The following is an 18,169-nucleotide window of genomic DNA, read 5'->3' on the forward strand; positions in this document are numbered from 1 at the left end:
CTGAGGGTGCACTCGATGCCCTCATCCAGATCATCGATGAAGATATTAAAGAGGACCGGCCCCAGCACCGAGCCCTGGGGGACGCCACTAGTGACTGGCCTCCAACTGGACTTGACTCCATTCACCACGACTCTTTGGGCCTGGCTATCCAGCCAGTTTCTACAGTTCATACTTATGTCTACTACACACACTGCAGAACCTCCAAAGAGCCTCTCACTGCAACCCACAGTAATTTAGCTCTGGATTTTGAGGGCAGTAAGGCTAGATCTTCTTGTTGAGCACTTTTTAGAAGCTTCCAAGCACTGCTCTTTTCTATTATTATTCTTTTTATTTTTATGTCACTTCAGCTTTATCACCGATTTCACCAGCAACGCAATTGGACCTTCTGAACTGCAAAACCTCCAGCATGTATGAAAGCAGAGCTCACAGGATTCTGCGATGTGGCTCGATGTAACTGCAATATTTTCTAGAAGAGCTACAGCTTTCAGTTCCTCCATGCAGGGGTCTCTGAGGATAAATTGATTGCTGTTCTCTTTTGTGTTTTAGAATTTTCAAATGAGTTTTGCAGAAACCCCAAGGTCACATATTGAATGTAAATTTAAACGAGAAAAAAACTCCAAAGCTAATACCACCACCTCTTCACAGTAATAAACACTTAAGCATTAAAACTACTTATATATTAGACACAAAGCCATTCAATTGCATCTACTCATTACTAGATAAATTACTTTTATTATCAAAAAGACTATCTTGCTGATTTTTGAATGTGCTAACTTAACTTCACAATTTCAAGCAAGTCTCTTCAAGGACTTTCTCCAGCACATTGTATCTACATCACAGGCTGTATGAAAGACAACAAGAATCCCATTTCATTCTTCTTAGCTCCCTGGCTAAGGACGTATTGTTAACAAAGGGGCTTCTTGTCCAAAAGGATGTTTTTCCTATGTGACTTGGAAGCAACAGTTTGTGTGTTAGTCTGATCTCCTCTAGAAGCTTGTTTCACAGCCAGACACTCTTGACTGAAAATGTTGCTTATGCAACTTCCACTGGCTTTATCTGTACTTCTCCAGAAAAGCACAGTGATTCAAGGCAGACAAAACTGGTGAACAGTTGCGATAACCTCATGCCCTACTAGACCTCGCTTGGTTTAAAGGCAGAAAGGATGCGGAGGAGAATGACAGCACTGCAGTGGCATTTATCTTAGGCACAGTAATCCCACCTGCACATGACAAACTAAGCACCAGCATCACTGCATTGTTTCTCAGTAAACATATCAGTAGATGAAGGCAGAATAATGCAGCATGCCACTCGCATCTTTGGCAGAGATTTTCCTCTGAACATTAGGTTTTGAGTTGCTTTGGTGATTAAAGATTTTGATTTCTTTCATTTACATATGGTGCTGCTTAATCACTAGAGGACCTTTGTGCCAGTACTGGTCCAAGTAAGAAGAACAAGACAGGGACATACACTGGGCAACACACACACACACACACACAAAAGAAAAAGAGTACTGCTTATTCAGGTGGCCTGACACAGACACACAGGCTACATATACAAAGCCAAAGGCACCTGCTCCAGCACCCCAGGACTCACAGGCAAAGTGGCACAAACAGATTCAGCAAAATTGGTTAGGATTAGCCTTCTCTTAAACCAGATTGGCCAAATCCAGCTGATGCAGAAATTGCCTTTTAGCGCACCACACTGTAGTCTTACGGGGCATTATAATCTGTTAGTTTTTCCTCAAGGTGTCTAAGTGAAGGTGAAGGCTGTTCTGTGGCCATTTTTTTAAGGCAAAAGACTAAGGCTACGTGCTGACTAAAAGCACAGCCTGGAAAGACAGAAGAGAATTGCTGATGGTGAAAGCTACTGAGGCAATATTAGGGGAGTGGATAGGGATCAAGAAGACAAAGTTGTTGTGATCTTATCCATACCACCTACTGGGAAGGGTCTGTGGAGTGAACAACCCACAGAGCCACACTCAAGATTTGATTCTCAAGTACATAATCTGATTTGCTCCAGAAGACACTTTGAGCATGCACTGTCATTCACCCAGTAGGTATGGCTACATGACCAGGACAGAGTGAACTGAGAAGCCAAGCTTTTTTGGCAAAGCAGATGCACTGAAACAGAAAAGCAAATAAAGAATGTATCTTTGTGGGACTTTACACCTAATGACTTCAAAGTCAGAGGCAGTTATCCAAATGCCTCTATTGATCCTGTTTCAAGACAAGTAGAATCTCTTTAATACTGTGCTGTCTAGCCCAGCTACAGTATATTAGACAATCAATAGTATTTTATAGGCAGACATGTTCAAAGCAGCACCAGAGACTGTATAGCATCAGCATTTGTATTTGGTTCTCAGAAAAGGGCAATCTTTTAGGCTGCACCCCATATCATACCCCAGCAGAACATCTGCATCTAGATGATGGAGCCCAAAATCACCACAGAACAGAATTCGGGAAGGAATGCAATACAAAGCAAAAGGGACTGCTGCAGTCAGATGTTGACTTTCCGAGACCTGGTTGTGTTAGAAGGGGAAAGTTCAGTGTTTTTTTGTTTGTTTGTTTGGTTTTTTTAATTATTATTTTATTTTTAAACAGACAAAATACTGACAGCAAGAACTACATTTTTTTTCTCTCTCTGAACAGTAGGGACATAGCTGTCTTAAGCTCTTAAGCTTGGGATAGTTTGAATATTTTTGAGGACTTCAGTCACTCAACACATTGTGTAGTCACACTTAGGTAGCAACTTCCTGACATCTCACTAAAGAATTGTCTTTTGGAGCACTTCAGAAAAAGCTTGACTTCACAGGAACTGATTTTAGCAGTACCTCTCTGGACAGAGTAGTGTTAAAAGGACAGACTTTTTGTTTTAATGTACTAAACAACCCAGTTATCAGATAGTTCACTAACAGAGTAAAAACTCTATTATTCTTTTGGATAGCATGGAGATATGTGGAGTCCTGTGGGATGCCAAAAAGAAATAGAACAGCAGATGAACCAGCTGATGAACAGATCTTTCCTTGCTATCTGCTTTTTCCATGAGTGCCATATGTAGAACCAAAATCCCTTTCTCCATGGAACCACACTGCCCTTGCACACAGGTGTCCTAGCTAAAACTATGTGACAAAACATACATTAACATTTGATCCTAGAACCCAAGCCACGCCTTGTTTCATCTGAGAAAACTAGAAAAGGGGATGGGGTTTGACGTTTTGAATTTGCAGAATATTTGTGGCCAGAAATAAGCAAAACCTATATAATCTGCAACTCTTAATAAGCTAAAGTCATTGTAAAGCACAGGGGCAGCTGTGAGCGCTACTAACAGATGGGCACCTCTGGGTAATGTTAGAGGTATGTGGTCCTGCAGCTCTTTCCAAAGCCACATCTGTACCACAATGAATGATTCACATTCTTTTCAAAGTCTCAGCACTGCTGAAAGTGGGGAGATTTTTCAAAAGGAGCATGCCTCCAGAACTGTCATTCTTCTCCACTGCCCTCATCAGCCTTGCCCTAAAGGAAGGACTGTTTGGAATTAGGACAGTAAATATTCTCACACATTCAAGATTTTATTTCCTCTAATGCCCTAGTCTCAGCACTGGATGAAATGGCTTCAGTGAGGTAACAGAACCATGCGGCCTTTCTTGTTCTTTCCCCTTTAAACTGCTACTGCAAAGGCTACTTCTATGCATTTCAAACTGAGAAATCACCCATTGCTCCATAACAAGAATGCCTAGATTTACAAAACACGTGACTTTGCATTTTTTTTCCTATACTGATGATGAAAAAAATATTGTCTGTACAGTGATTTGAATAACACTGATTAATAATTCTGCTGAACATACAAGGAGAGGCAACAATTACTTTTCTGTATCACTGTGTAAAAACACTAGGCAAATGATCTTCAAGTATGACAGTACAATTTAATGGGTAGTATAAAAACAGTTTTCTTCATGAAAGTTTTCATCACAAAATTGTTGATCCTTCCCCCATGAATTTTCAGGATCCCTGTTTCAAACAGTACACAATTCATAGATCTTCAACACTTCTGCAATTCTGCTTTTTGTTATTATTTCACACACAGCAGCCCAAACTGTGAAAAGGATTTCTCATGACAGCTGCTATATGAACACAAGAGAAAATCTGCAAGATCTTAGGAGCAGAGAGCAGTTAAATAGACAAAAATAATGAAGGCAATAACTGTCTAAAGGTCACATGGCACAATGGCTGAGATGAAAGTAATACCAAGTCTTCTGTTCCCTAGTCCAAAAGTCATCTATTAAACAATGGCTTTCTTTTCTTTTCTTTTCTTTTAAAGGAAAACCAAGCAAAATTCATACTGCTATAACAGAAGGGAATGGTATTTCCTCCTTAACAGTACAGTTAGAGGAAAGTGTCTGAGGACTTCCCAGGTTAATCACAGGGTGAGATAACAGACTGAGAATGAAGTATTACTAAAGCTGCTTCTAAGTGCAAGTAACACACTGCACTGGACCTACAGTGGGCTTTGAAAAAAGGACATATTACTCAAAAAGACAACATTCAACTCAATCAAATTAAGTATTTGCTGTCCAGAGATTATATGAGCATATCACTGCAATACTTCATCTCCAGAGGATGTAAAACAACACAGTATATAAGTATTATCATCTTATATCCTGTGGCAGGAGCATTACCAGTGGCTCAAAGTTAGTACATTGACACTTACTGTGATTCCATTCGTGGTTAAGAAGTTACCTGCTTTCCCAGGAGACCTTGCTGTGCAGTGTATTCCCTGTACAACAGCAGCATATTTCTAAACATTTCTTATGCGATTAAAAAAATCTAATCAAAATATAGATGTGATTAGATTTATAGAATGGATATCAGAACTTGAATGCATTGAATAGTAAAAGCTGTATCTATGTATTGAAACACAGACATCTTCAGTGATAATAACACTACAGCTTCAGTGAAGAGAGCTGTATGAAATGCTTCCATGTTGTAAGTGAAGAAATATATAAAATAAAAAAATCTACAGCTCAAAGGTTATGTGATGTCAGGACAGGGGTTTGCCTGTACAACCATAATTCAGACTTCATTCTCTGTGACAAAGACTTTATTGGTGTGATCTCATATCCTTTTTTTTTTTTTTTTTTTTTTCTCATTTAAACCACAAAAGCATGGTGTTCAACGGGAGACTACCCAGCATTCTTCCCCTCAAGGCATGCCCTTTTTATTACTGTTTGAATGGTACCCAGACCTTGTACAGATACAGAATTACTATTTTATCCCAGATTTTGCCATGGTAATGGCAAAAATGGCATGATATCTAGAGGAGAAGCTGAATCTGAAAGGGATATCTTAGATGCCATTAGAGGACTCAGTGGAAAGAACACTCAGGAGTAATGCTGAACCTAAGATAGAGAAATGCTTGTAGGCATTTGTTATTCTGCCTGGAGCTGTATGCTCCCTGTATAAGCTAAAGTCAAGGGCAATTAACAGGGTACCGAAAATATTAAAAAAAACAACAACAACAAAAAAAAAACAACAACAACAAAAAAAAAACCAAAAAAAAAAAAAAAAAAAAAAAAAAAAAACAAAAAAAACATGCTTTGAGTGTGTGCCCAGGGGGGTGAAAAGCAACCAGGAGTGACCACCCTCCTTAACAGCTCCAGGAGTCTGTGAAGCAGTGCCGCAAATCCCTGCCTTGAGGCTGCAAGGACTCATAACTTGTGAAGGCTTTACAGAGAGCATTTATCCAGGAAATACAGGAGCCTAACAGAATGAGCTCAGTAGCAAGGAAAGATCAAGGGAAGCCTACGTTCACCTGGTCTTTATGGAGGGACTCAAACAGCATGCTCAGTTTCACTGTATGTCTTAGTTCTGGGTTAGTTCTTTGTCCTGGTTTCAGTTAGAACAGAATTAATTTTCTTCCTAGTAGCTGGTTGAATGCTGTGTTTTGGCTTAGGATGAGAAGAGTGCTGATAACACCCCGATGCTTTAATTGTTGCAGAGCAGTGCTTATACCAAGCCAAGGACATCTCAGCCTTTTGCTCTGTCCTGCCAACAGGCAGGCTGGGGGTGCAGTAAGAGCTGGGAGGGGACAGACCCAGGACAGGTGACCCAAACTAGCCAAAGGGCTATTCCATACCATCTGACGTCATGCTAAACAGTATATAGGGGTGGCTAGCCGGGGGGAGGGGGCCGGACTGCTCGGGGTTAGGCTGGGCATCGGTCAGCGGGTGGTGAGCAATTGCATTGTGCATCACTTGTTTGTACATATTAGTAGTAGTAGTACTATTATCACCATTGTATTATTATTATTATTATTATTATTATTATATTGTTATTGTTATTATTATTTTCCTGTCTTATTAAACTGTATTTATCTCAACTCACGGGCTTCACTTTCCATTTCTCTCCCCCGTCCCAGAGAGGGAGGGGGAGGGTGAGTGAATGGCTGCGTGGTGTTTAGCTGCCGGCCGGGTTAAACCATGACATTCTTCCAAGGTAAAAGCCTTCTCAGATGGATATTGCTCAGTTGTGTGAGGGGCAACATTTTAGTGGGATGAAATACCTGACAAAGAGTTCCCCGAGGGCCTTAAGATGATAGCAAACTTTTCCATCTTTTACAATACATATTGCATTTCTTTGTAAATATAAGTAGATAGGGATATGTATGTTACTGAGAATGAATGCAAACACATTTTTAGTGAACACCTGAGACTTTGCTCACACAAAAGAACTCCAAACAGCAAAAACAGTTCCTCAGTGTAGCATTCAAATGTATCAACCTCCCTTTTCTTCTTGAAATGCCCTGCTTTAATCATGATATTCCTCCCAATGTCAGTGAACAAAGCACACAACAATTACTGCTTATTCATCTTTAGAGTATAGTCCAGGCTGTGCATCCAATCTATCAAGTTTTCTATTGAGGGAAACAAAACTCTCCTCCACGGAGTCACAATTGTCTATAAAATCCAAGGCCTTATTAAAAAGTATGAAGGTGCTTGAGTTTGTGGTGGAAAAAATACTTAGAAAAATGTTTGCTTTTCTCCAGTTCCAAAAAAAATAACAAGATAAAGGAAAAACACACTTCCTCAGAATGATTGGAACACCTCTGCTGAAATTTCTTGAATCAAGGATTTCCTGAATGACTCCTAAAGAGGTTCCTTAAGAGTTTTACATTAGGTAAACATCCAAGCCAAATAGTAAAAGTTTATGAAATATAAAAGGCGATCTTGCCACAGAAAGTTATCAAGCAGTATCAAGTTCAGACGGCTTTCTACACTAATAACAGAAATGCTTTTTGATATGGAATTGCAATTCAAAATAAACATGAGCTTACCTGACCAGAAAGCGATGGAGCCCCACGTCAAAACTTCTGTAAGAAAAAAGATTAACCATATTTCAATTATTAAAGAACACTACTTTATTGGGTATTATATACTGTATTTCAAAATTATTATCCAAAATAAGTATAAAATTTTTGCTTTTGTTTTATGAATGACAAAAGCCATGTATGCAGTTTCCTTTATCTAATGACATGCCATTTACTACATTCACCAAATGGAAAGATTTAGATTCATGTTAAAAAGCTCACCAATCCATTGTTTGAGGATTTCTTCAAGAAAGCAGTAACATTCAGAGCAGAATAACACAAAGAAAGCACAAATATGAATTACTGAAAAAAATTTATGGCATCCTTATGACCATTTGAGTCTGCTTGCTTGCTATGCAACACATACATACTACAAGGGAAGGGTAGATCCTTTCCTTTGATCTCCTCTGTGCTGCACTAGAAGGCAACAAATTGCTTTGAATTCTCTCCATGACAGAATAATCGGATATCCCTTATTTCTCCGTCAGATACATAAAACATATTGAGATGTGGGCCTTGCAAGCACGTTCTCACAGCTCTGGTGAGGAAGGCAACTCTGAGGACTTTTGTACACATTAAATCACCCTGAAGGACAAGAACCATGCCTGAAAACCTGGGGACTCACAACACCTGCCTGCAGTTAATGTCTGCGTTTCTTTTCCTTTTCTGTGCTTCCTCCATTGCTCTGCCAGCTCAGGAGGAACGAGCTTCCCCACCATGTACTAGCACATCCTTGACACTACAGGAAGGCTAAACATCTGCTGATTTCTGAAATTTTCCTCATGTCTGAAGTATGTTCCATTTTGATGGGACTATCAATATAATCCCAGATTAACGGTGTGCATAATGGCACAACAGGAAAATGAGTCTTATTTTCAGTGCTGAACTTGCTCTGAAACAGGCTTACATTCTGTACACAATCTGAAAACATTTTAGCAAATATTAAGCTCTTGAGCAGCCTGTTCCAAAAAGACTAATCGGTCATCTGAGTTCAACATGATTTTATTTTAATACTACTGCTTGCAGCGTGCTGCCTTCTACCTGAAGCAGCAAGAGAAATCACCAAATACTGTTCTTAGTGGCATCCTGATAACAGAAGAAAGATAACGAGCTCTAGAAATTATAGACATTAACATGGAGGGAAATTCCACTGAGTCAGCAGGGTGGAGAGGAGGGCAGTGAATTTCTCTTGTAAAAACTGCCTCAAGATGGAAAAGGCATTCTGCCAGGGACATGAACATGGTCGTCGTTAAACCTTTATTTTTACATTCCTTTCTTAAAAGCATTCCCCGTCTCATATTATTGTTATATTACTGTGTAGTTCGTTACACTGCACAAAGTGCATCCTCTTATCTTTCTGTATTCCTCCTGCTTAGAAGCATACTGTAATTTGGCTCCTACTCTTCAATGAAATATTCTGTGCAGTACAGGAGAAGTCTTGTGTATCAGAGCTGTCCACAGTTCGTATTCATAACCCTGAAAGCCTTCTGTTCCCAGGACCAAACACCTCGCTATGTTTGTGCTGGGACGGGGAGAAGAGAGCTTGTACAGTTCCAAGGAAGTGTTGCATAATGAATGAACAGCTATCTTAAACATCTTCAGACAAGCTCATCTTTTCAGGTACTGCTGGCTACCTCTGCTGGCAATGACCAAATCTTCTACTGTCAGTTTCTGTGACTGAAGTTTCTGAAGGGACAGAATAACTACTCAGTTTCTTGAGTGCAGGGATGTGGAGTGTAAGAATATCACCACTTCTGACACTGAACTGAAAGTTGAAGGACTTGGCCTAGAATGGCTATGGAAATGAAATGGTCCACCTGACCTGAGAAGATCAGAGCTATAGTAGGTTGGGACGGACAAAGTTGAGACAGACTGGGTTCAGAGAGGAAGGGAGAAAGCAACAATTGGCTGTAGACTTGTGTGCCATCTTTTCACAACATAATGAACTTTTTTTTAATAAGATTTACAACAATCATTATTTCATATTGACTATCACGATTAAAATATCTCCGCAAAATCTTCTGTAAGTATTAAAAATTAACATGCACAGACCCGATTTATTGCAATAAATTAAAAAGGTAGAAAAAAGATCAGAGCCTCACTTGGTAAAAATCAGTGCAGACAAACAGGCCTCGTTATTCCTCGGGTTGATGCTCTACTGATAGACTTCACCTGACTACACAAGATTCTCAATTTTCCACTGTTTAAGTAGTAATTTAAAGTACAACTACGCTACGAACAACGGAATAACAAGAATATACAATAGCGTCAGAGTGTGTGTCAACATCTTAAAGATACCTTAGGACAATATAATTGATTATTTCTAAAAGGAAAACCGACAATGCTGAACAATCTCAAACTATAAATGGGAGAACTAGTCACGTTACTAGAGATCTGTAAGGCTGTGGGCATTGGGTACCTACATTTTTAGGCACCTAAGGTAATGAACAGAGACATTCCAAGGCAAAAAGACTGAAAAACTAGGATTCTGGGAGGCTGGTTTTGCCAAGACACTACTGACAGACACTTTCAACTGTTCCTCTTACTCATAGTTGAATACATACTGCATTTGAGTCTACAAGAAAGTGACCTGAAAATAAAATGAGACAGCAACGGCAAGAGACCTCATAGGTGTAGCTGATCTTTCCATTATCAGATAGAAAAAAAAATAAAAAAAATAAAAAATCAAACAAGCAACTTTAATAAATCAAAAAAAAAAAAAAGTAAAGTTTTAATTATTTCATAATGATTCCTTCAACACCACCTATCAGACATGCCAGGATGCCCCTCACAAGTAACTCAGAATTAAGTCTGCCATATAAGCATGAACACCATTGTTCTCTAAAGTTAACTTAACTTGATATTGCAATATAATTTATGATCAGCTTAACTCAGCTTGCTCAATGCTGAACTTCACTGCAAAACACAGGATTTACCTAGTATCCCTTGCACTTCTGGGTGCCCAGTTACAGAAAAAGTAGCTTCACAAATGCTTTCTGAAGTTCTCTAAGTAGCAAAATTTTCCCAAAAAATAAAAGTTTTAATTAAATTCTAAAATGTCAAAAGGAAGGACATCCAAAGCAAAACGAGTAAGAAATTATTTTCCACCTAAACTCTGTAAACTGCTCAAATGTCAGTAACATAACACACTATTTTAATTTTTGGAGATGTAATTGATAAAATCTAGTTTATCAAAATCGTAATGGTGGTCTTTGAACAGAGCATCTTTAGAATCTTGACTAGTTAAAGGGGAGATTATTTCACTTTCATTTTATAATCATGTTACTCACTGCAGGCAATTTGATAGCTATTTTCCTTACAAAAATATCTCTAACTCAGTTCATCTGAAGGTTTGCATTTTGATTCACAGTTCTGTATCTGTATGCAACTTTAATGTTTTTGTTAAGCACAGAAGTTTTAGTTTTTTGATACATTTCAGCAGAAGATTACACATGTAATCCTTCACAATCAAATGCATCTTTTCCCAGCATGTTAACTAGGAATCAGTGACTAACAGTGTATTTATGCTAAACCAGCAAGGACCTTTTCCAAAATATAATCTTTGAAATCTGTCTGCAAGCATACATCTTTGCCCTCAAGATAGGGTTTTAAAATGATTTCACTGACACACGGTTTCTGCTTGGAAAGCTAAAGGCATAATGCAACAAGCTGCCTCCAAATTTGCATGCAGCACAAACCTTAGAGGTTAAAAAAAAAGTTGTCTTATAGAGAGAAAAGACAGGAAAAGGCAGAAACGTGTTGGTTTGAATCACCGTTGACAGGAAAAACACATTCCCAAAAAATACAATCCTGATGATTCCCAGAAAAAAATACACAAATCCTCTTTTTGTTCCTGGGATGCAAAAAGCATATATATATATATATATATATGTATAATGTGTGTGTGTGTATACATATATGAAAATGAAATGGGCAAAACAGTGACAAGGTCCTGTTTATAGTGCAATTAGGGTATCAGATGAATCAGCTGTTTCCCCCTTGCATCATGGGTATTTTGCACTCACTCTTAAATTTCCATTTGTCCAGTTTCCCTATAGTTTGTCCTTATTTTGAAATTCTGTGCCTGCCACTTAATCTACAGCTGCCTATTGTAGGCTGGTGCTTACTGATAAAAATCAGGACCAAAGAACAGCTGGGACCTTCACCTGGGAGCTGGTGCATGATTTCCTGGCTACCTACCATAAACGCAGCACAGGTTAGCAACTCCGGTAGCTCCCAGCAGAGCTGGGGACTGAATCACAGAATCATTAAGGTTGGAAAAGTCCTCCAAGATCATCTGGTCCAACCATCCCCCTACCACCACTATCATCCACTAAACCATATCCCTAAGCACCACGTCCAACCTCTCCTTGAACACCCCCAGGGACGGAGGGACGGTGACTCCACCACCTCCCTGGGCAACCTGTCCCAGTGCCTGACTGCTCTTTCTGAGGAGAAATGTCTCCTCATTGCCAACCTGAACCTCCCCTGGTGCAACTTGAGGCCATGCCCTCTAGTCCTATCGTTAGTTACCTGTGAGGAGAGGCCGACCCCCAGCTCCCCCCAGCTTTCATTCTGGCAGTTGCAGAGAGCAATGAGGCCTCCCCCGAGCCTCCTCTTCTCCAAACCAAACAACCCCAGTTCCCTCAGTTGCTCCTCACAGGACTTGTGCTCCAGGCCCTTCACCAGCTTCGTAGCCCTTCTCTGGACACGCTCCAGGGCCTTGATGTCCTCCTTGTAGTGAGGGGCGCAAAGCTGAACACAGCACACAAGGTGTGGCCTCACCAGAGCAGAGTACAGGGGGATGATCACCTCCCTGTGATAACAGGCTTTTGTTTCCTGAGCACCACCATCCAAACACCTATTTGGTTCCTTATACACACATATTATACGTTATCTGATGGACTGTTTATGGTCATACTTCCCACAGCACTGGGCCTTTACCTGAGGTCAAAACTCAGATTCCCTGATTGTAGAGCTGTGCAACCCTTTCATATTCAACTTTTAAATCCACTGAAGTTACGCCACCTAAGTTATTTAAGGATTATTACGCTAACCTAAGCTATTACGCTAACCTAAGTTATTTAAGGATCTGACCCCACACCTACCTAGATTAACACTGGTGCTCATTAGCTGTGTTAGAAAATTGCCCTTCTCTTTGGCTCGCCCATGGACCCCATCGCGCAACAAGGTTTGATTGTGAGACCTCATTCCCAATGATTCACATCATAAAAAAAAAAGTAAATGCCATGCACGTGTCAGGATCATATTAATCAATGTAAAGCTACGCTTGTTACTGGAACCCCTTCTGTATAATCTTAATTACTTTATTTGAACTGCCAAACCCTGATCTTGTATGTACATATTTTTATACCATGTGCTAAAGAGAAGCGAGCACAGCTTTGTTTTCCAGCAGTTCCTCCCTGGGACTGCTGGGCTACACGCTATTCCTGGAAACAAAGCCCAACAACTCATGCATCACATAGCATAATCTGGGAAGTGTTTGGCTGGCCACGCACTTCAGTGAGGATACCTGTTGTAAGTAGGGAGAATGACTCCATTCTAAAAAACCTTATCTGCACAGACTTAAGGCAGGACACCTCAAATAAGAAGTGGGAGCTAAATATCTTCTCATTTTCTTCAAGACAAAAAGCATAACAAAATCGAGAGTTACTGCCCTGACATCACTTAGATGAGGGACAAGAAAGCAAATCCATGTTGTTTAAAGAGTATAAAATAATTACCCTCAAAAAAAAACCAAACCAAAACAAAAAAAAACACCCTAACAGATCTCTTATGTGCACCATCAGGGTACATAGGTCTCAGGCCTAAAGAAAAATCCATCCATATTTTTCTGTTACTGGATATAACACACTGTGTGAGGAAAAGTAGCAGAAAACACCATTTCTTCCACATTGGGAATGCAAAATGTGAGATATCATGACCACAATATATCCATCACTCCTACTGAACTAAAAATAACTGCAGATATTAGCCTCAGATATGGATAACAAATATATTTATGATAGGGGAAGGACAGAAGGGGAGCTATTATAGCTAAGATGAGGTAAATTCTGCACATTTTTGAATGAACAAAAATCCATCATACTCAGAGGAGCAATCTCTCATAATTCTGGAGATCCTGGACTAGAATCACCCATGTTATCAAAAATGTCAATACTTTTATTTAAGAATTGGGGTCATTTGTTTGTCTGTGCCTGTTCTGTCAGGGACCAATAAACTATTTTTGCAGCAGCTAATGCACAATTTGACAACAAACTGTACTGGCAGCATGCACAGGGACAGTGGCACCATTCTACCTTTGGGCCCCACTTGTGGAGAAATGGATTTAAGGGGACTACTTTGCCATTCGTGAAGTGTATAAAAATCAGCAACATAAATGGAGACATGTAAATGAGATACTGTGTGCCCAGGTCTACATATCCACAAAACTAGGGATTGGACTGTGGACTGAAATATCCCAGAGAGCTTAAAAACAGTCATGGTGCTGCTAGAGTAGGACCACAGAAAAGAATGCTCTAAATTCTACAGGTAGGAATTCAAGCAGCAACTCTACCCCACATTTTACTGGAGCAAGTGCAATACAATAACTGCACTGAGATCTCTTCAGACCAGCAAGACTAGTTGCCATTTGTGGTGGTGATGAAATCCAACAAGTGGATTACTATTTATTACAGATTCAATACTCTCTACCCTGAGGGTATTCACCTTCTCTTAGAACTGTTGTAGTTGTTACAATGTTTCAACAAAGCTTCACAGCCCTTGCTAGTACAAACATAGCTAAACTTAACATTAGAAAATCTAACTCATTCATATATCCTCAGAGGAACCTGTCCTATTTAACTGCAGAAAAGCATTACGAGACCAGCACTTCCATTAGCAGTCTTTGCAAATAAACCTTGCATTCTGCCAGCGAGCTGCTGACTAAAGTCTCTATACACCAGAACATGTTGCACTGGAGACTGAAAGGTTATTGAATGATAGCTGCTTTCACTGATACGAGGCTCTTAATAGGTTGCTTCACCGTTCCTTGTTTCTCCATGTCTTACAGCAGCAATGCCCAAAAGACCATGTAAACAAGAGAATTCCCCTGATGGATGCCTCACCACTTGGCAGTGTTAAACTACTTTTCCTCCTTCACGTGTTTGAGCTAACTTTTCCTCCAATGCTGCCTGTGGCAACCTCCCTAGCTAGTAATCTCCAAATGATTAAGGTTTCCAAATTACTTGTAATTACAACTCTGTGACATAAGTCTGAAACATGTTTTTTAAGTATTGTCCAAAGAAAAAGATTACTATAGGGAAAGCAGATACAAAACCTGCATAAAGACTTTGCTAAGGACTATTATTTAATGTCTCAATTAGAGAACTATAAAACTTTGCTAAAGCAAATCCTAGAGGGGGTATGCCTACCAAGTGGAATAAGTATTTTCTCATTAATGAGTGCTACCGATTGACTCATCACTACCTGCATTATTAAAGACCTCAGAAAGCCATCCATATTTTTTAAAATACACTTTTGTCTGTTTATAGTTTGCATAGATTCAGAGATGCTGTTTTCTGCAAGTTTACTTGAAACCTACACCTTCATAGCAAACAGCTATGTTTCAGTGACAAACAACACACTGCTTTGTAAATAATGTAACTGTCATCGTGCTAGGATATACTATTTAGAAAGCAGATGCAAAACTTAAAAGAGAAAAATGACAATTAAATTGTCACAGAAGGTACTTTTCAGTACAAATATAGCAAGCAAACTGAAAACATTTAACTAAAAAGCGAGAGCTGTCTACTGTTTATAGTTCTTAAAATGAAGGTGGGAAAATGCAAGCTGAGACAGGTAACACTGAAAAATGAGATCCAATCCAATAACCCTTAGCAAAAATTTATCTATTATCCAAATTACAGAATACCCTTTTCAACACTGAGCCATGAAAGCAACACTGCAATTCTTTCTGGGCACTCATGCTACACACATTCTTGGAGCTCTCATTTTTAACTTCAGCCTTTTAACTAGATAAAGCAAGACACGTGGTGAATTCCACCCATACATGGATTTTACCATTTTCCCCGATACGGTGCTGGAATCAGGAACAAAGATGTATACACAGGTCTTCAGGCATTCCTTCAACATAAACAGTAGCAAAACCTATCTTTTCCTACTCAAAAAACAAAACATCTCAATCCTTAACATACAACATGCAATGAAACAAACCTTGGCTCAGCCCACTGAGACATTTTTTGCTCAAGCGAACTCAATGTTCTTTTGAACATCAAGACCTTAAGAACAAGCTTAAGCCCAGACCTCAAACTTCAATGGGTTGTCTTGTGTTCATGAGCTGTGATTTTAAGCTTTAACCATCTGCAATGCAGCAAACTAGTAGTAGCAGCTTTCTTTTCAGTGTAAAAAAAAAGCATTCAACTAAAAAGGTAAAAAAAACAAAAAACAACAGTGTTATTTGAAAGAAAAAATATGAAGACTGTCAAATGCTTTTATATCATGCATTTGACAAGCAATTTCTTGCTACAGTAATAATAAACAGGACTTGTGTATACATAAAGATATCTTTATCATATTCTCTGACACTTGCTTAAGGACATACAAGAATTTTAACACTTCATTTTTAGATAAAACACTTCCAATTTCTGTTCTGTTTCCTCCTGGAATGATTCAGCGATATCAAGTTGTCTTCTGGTTTCCTACATTATTAGAATAACACCTCACTTCAAAAAAAAGAGTACTATGAATAAGTCGTATTTCCAAGGTTGAACCCTAAACCTTCTACCCGCAAAGTATCTCCTGCATGGAGTTGCAGGGAGAGGATAGAGTTTCCTCCTGTCCATAAGGATGGAGAAAATCCAGAATCAAACTCTGACCCTCTCAAAACCAGTAGCAAAACTCTCATTGATTTCAACAGGAGCAGAAATACCTCGACTTACTATGGACATTCTATATATCGCAGGATGCAGCCCAACTTTAGTGTATTTCCTTACAGAGACATTCACCTCTGAGAAAGAAACAAACATCAATAAAGAGCGTACAAGAGTTTCATCTATGGAGTTAGTCACTGGCTGGGAGCTCAGTCTGGAAACCTGCATAGCAAAAATGATTTAAAACAGGATAGCCCCTATGAATATGAGCCAGCAGTGTGCCCAGGTGGTCAAGAAGGCCAAAGGCATCCTGGCTTGTGTCAGGGATGGTGCAGCCAGCAGGAGCAGGGAGGTGATCGTCCCCCTGTACTCTGCTCTGGTGAGGCCGCACCTCGAGTGCTGTGTTCAGCTTTGGGCCCCTCACTACAAGGACATCGAGGCCCTGGAGAGTGTCCAGAGAAGGGCTACGAAGCTGGTGAAGGGCCTGGAGCACAAGGCCTGTGAGGAGTGGCTGAGGGAACTGGGGTTATTTGGTCTGGAGAAGAGGGGGCTCAGCTAGTTGTGGAGAGCAATAAGGTCTCCCCTGAAAGGAAGTGGTGGGGAGTTGGGGGTTGGCCTCTTCTCACAGATTACCAGTGACAGGACTAGAGGGAACAGCCTCAAGTTCCACCAGGGGAGGTTGGAAATGAGGAGACATTTCTCCTCAAAAAGAGCAGTCAGGCACTGGAACGGGTTGCCCAGGGAGGCGGTGGAGTCACCGTCACTGTGGGTGTTCAAGGAGAGGTTGGACGTGGTGCTTAGGGACGTGGTTTAGTGGGTGACATTGGTGGTAGGGGGATGGTTGGACCAGATGATCTTGGAGGACTTTTCCAACCTTAATGATCTATGAGGAAGCTCTTTTATGGACTGCATAAAAGATTTTATGAACTGCTAGTGGCCTCCAGCATATAAATTAGATTCCTGAGCTAATTTGTTTTGTTGTTTTGTTTCAATTAAAACACTCAATTTGTATTATATCAGAAAGCCTGAGGAAAGCTTTGATGATTCTAGAAAATTACTTCTTTTTTTTTAAAGCAAGCTCCTATCCAGAGACATAAGCACCACTCTCAGCAGGCATCAGTCATTACTACTGTCCATGTAAATTTACACACAGGTCTTGGGTACACAGGAGGCTTTAAGAAAGAAATTAGTTCTTGTTCCTCATCTGTGCCTCACACTGGATTTGGTTGATACAATTAGGCATACACTTTCTTGAAAAGAGCAAATCTCATTTATATTCTGTTAATCTCTCCTAGAATCCTTCAGAAGAAATATTGCTTTAATTTTCTGCTTTCCACGTTTCTTCAAAAACCTGCGGTATCTCCTGGAGAGTGGATGAAGCCTAATGCCCATTAGTGGCAAACTCCCGTAGGGTGAGTTTTCCTTCAGTTTTCCTTGAGCAAGCCTTGCCAAGCAGAGCGACTATCCAATTACTATGAGAGTTCCCTATCCTTCCTGCAAATGGAACAATGAAGTTTATTAATAGCTATTACTCATTTTCTGTAGTGGTTGTGAGCAGACAAAGTGCTGTTGGCCAAATGTGAGCAGCAGTAACAGTTTGTATCTATGCTGAGCTCATGTCCAATACTACAAAGAATGTGCTTCGTGGGTGATAAGCAGTAGGTGGGCTTGGCTTGTTCATTAAGAAAAGCCCAGGAATTTCAAATTACAGTAACAAAGCAGTCATCATGCAAATAAATTTCCAGTAATTATGCAATTTAGACCGAAGACTGATTAGGGTGCTCTGTTATTGCCTCTTTTTACACTCCAAAGAGACAAATAATAGATTTTCTCTCCACTGAAGAGATTTATAGACCCTTTTAAAGCTTTATTATAACCAGCAAATTGAGCTGTATAGTAGGTAAGAAGTGTAGCAT

At 39.8% G+C, this 18,169-nt stretch overlaps 1 protein-coding gene across 1 annotated transcript in view; it reads right to left on the bottom strand.

Moving 5' to 3' along the window:
* The window catches only part of HHAT (hedgehog acyltransferase), a 166,729-nt gene that overhangs the window by 116,769 nt on the left and 31,791 nt on the right, over nucleotides 1–18,169 (bottom strand). The window contains exon 8 of the mRNA XM_084512996.1: nucleotides 7,330–7,365. Within this exon, the coding sequence (XP_084369122.1) occupies nucleotides 7,330–7,365 (36 nt within the window). The remainder of the gene's footprint in view (nucleotides 1–7,329; nucleotides 7,366–18,169) is intronic.

This window comes from Aythya ferina (assembly GCF_964211825.1).
Source record: "Aythya ferina genome assembly, chromosome: 3".
Classification (NCBI taxonomy): domain Eukaryota; kingdom Metazoa; phylum Chordata; class Aves; order Anseriformes; family Anatidae; genus Aythya; species Aythya ferina.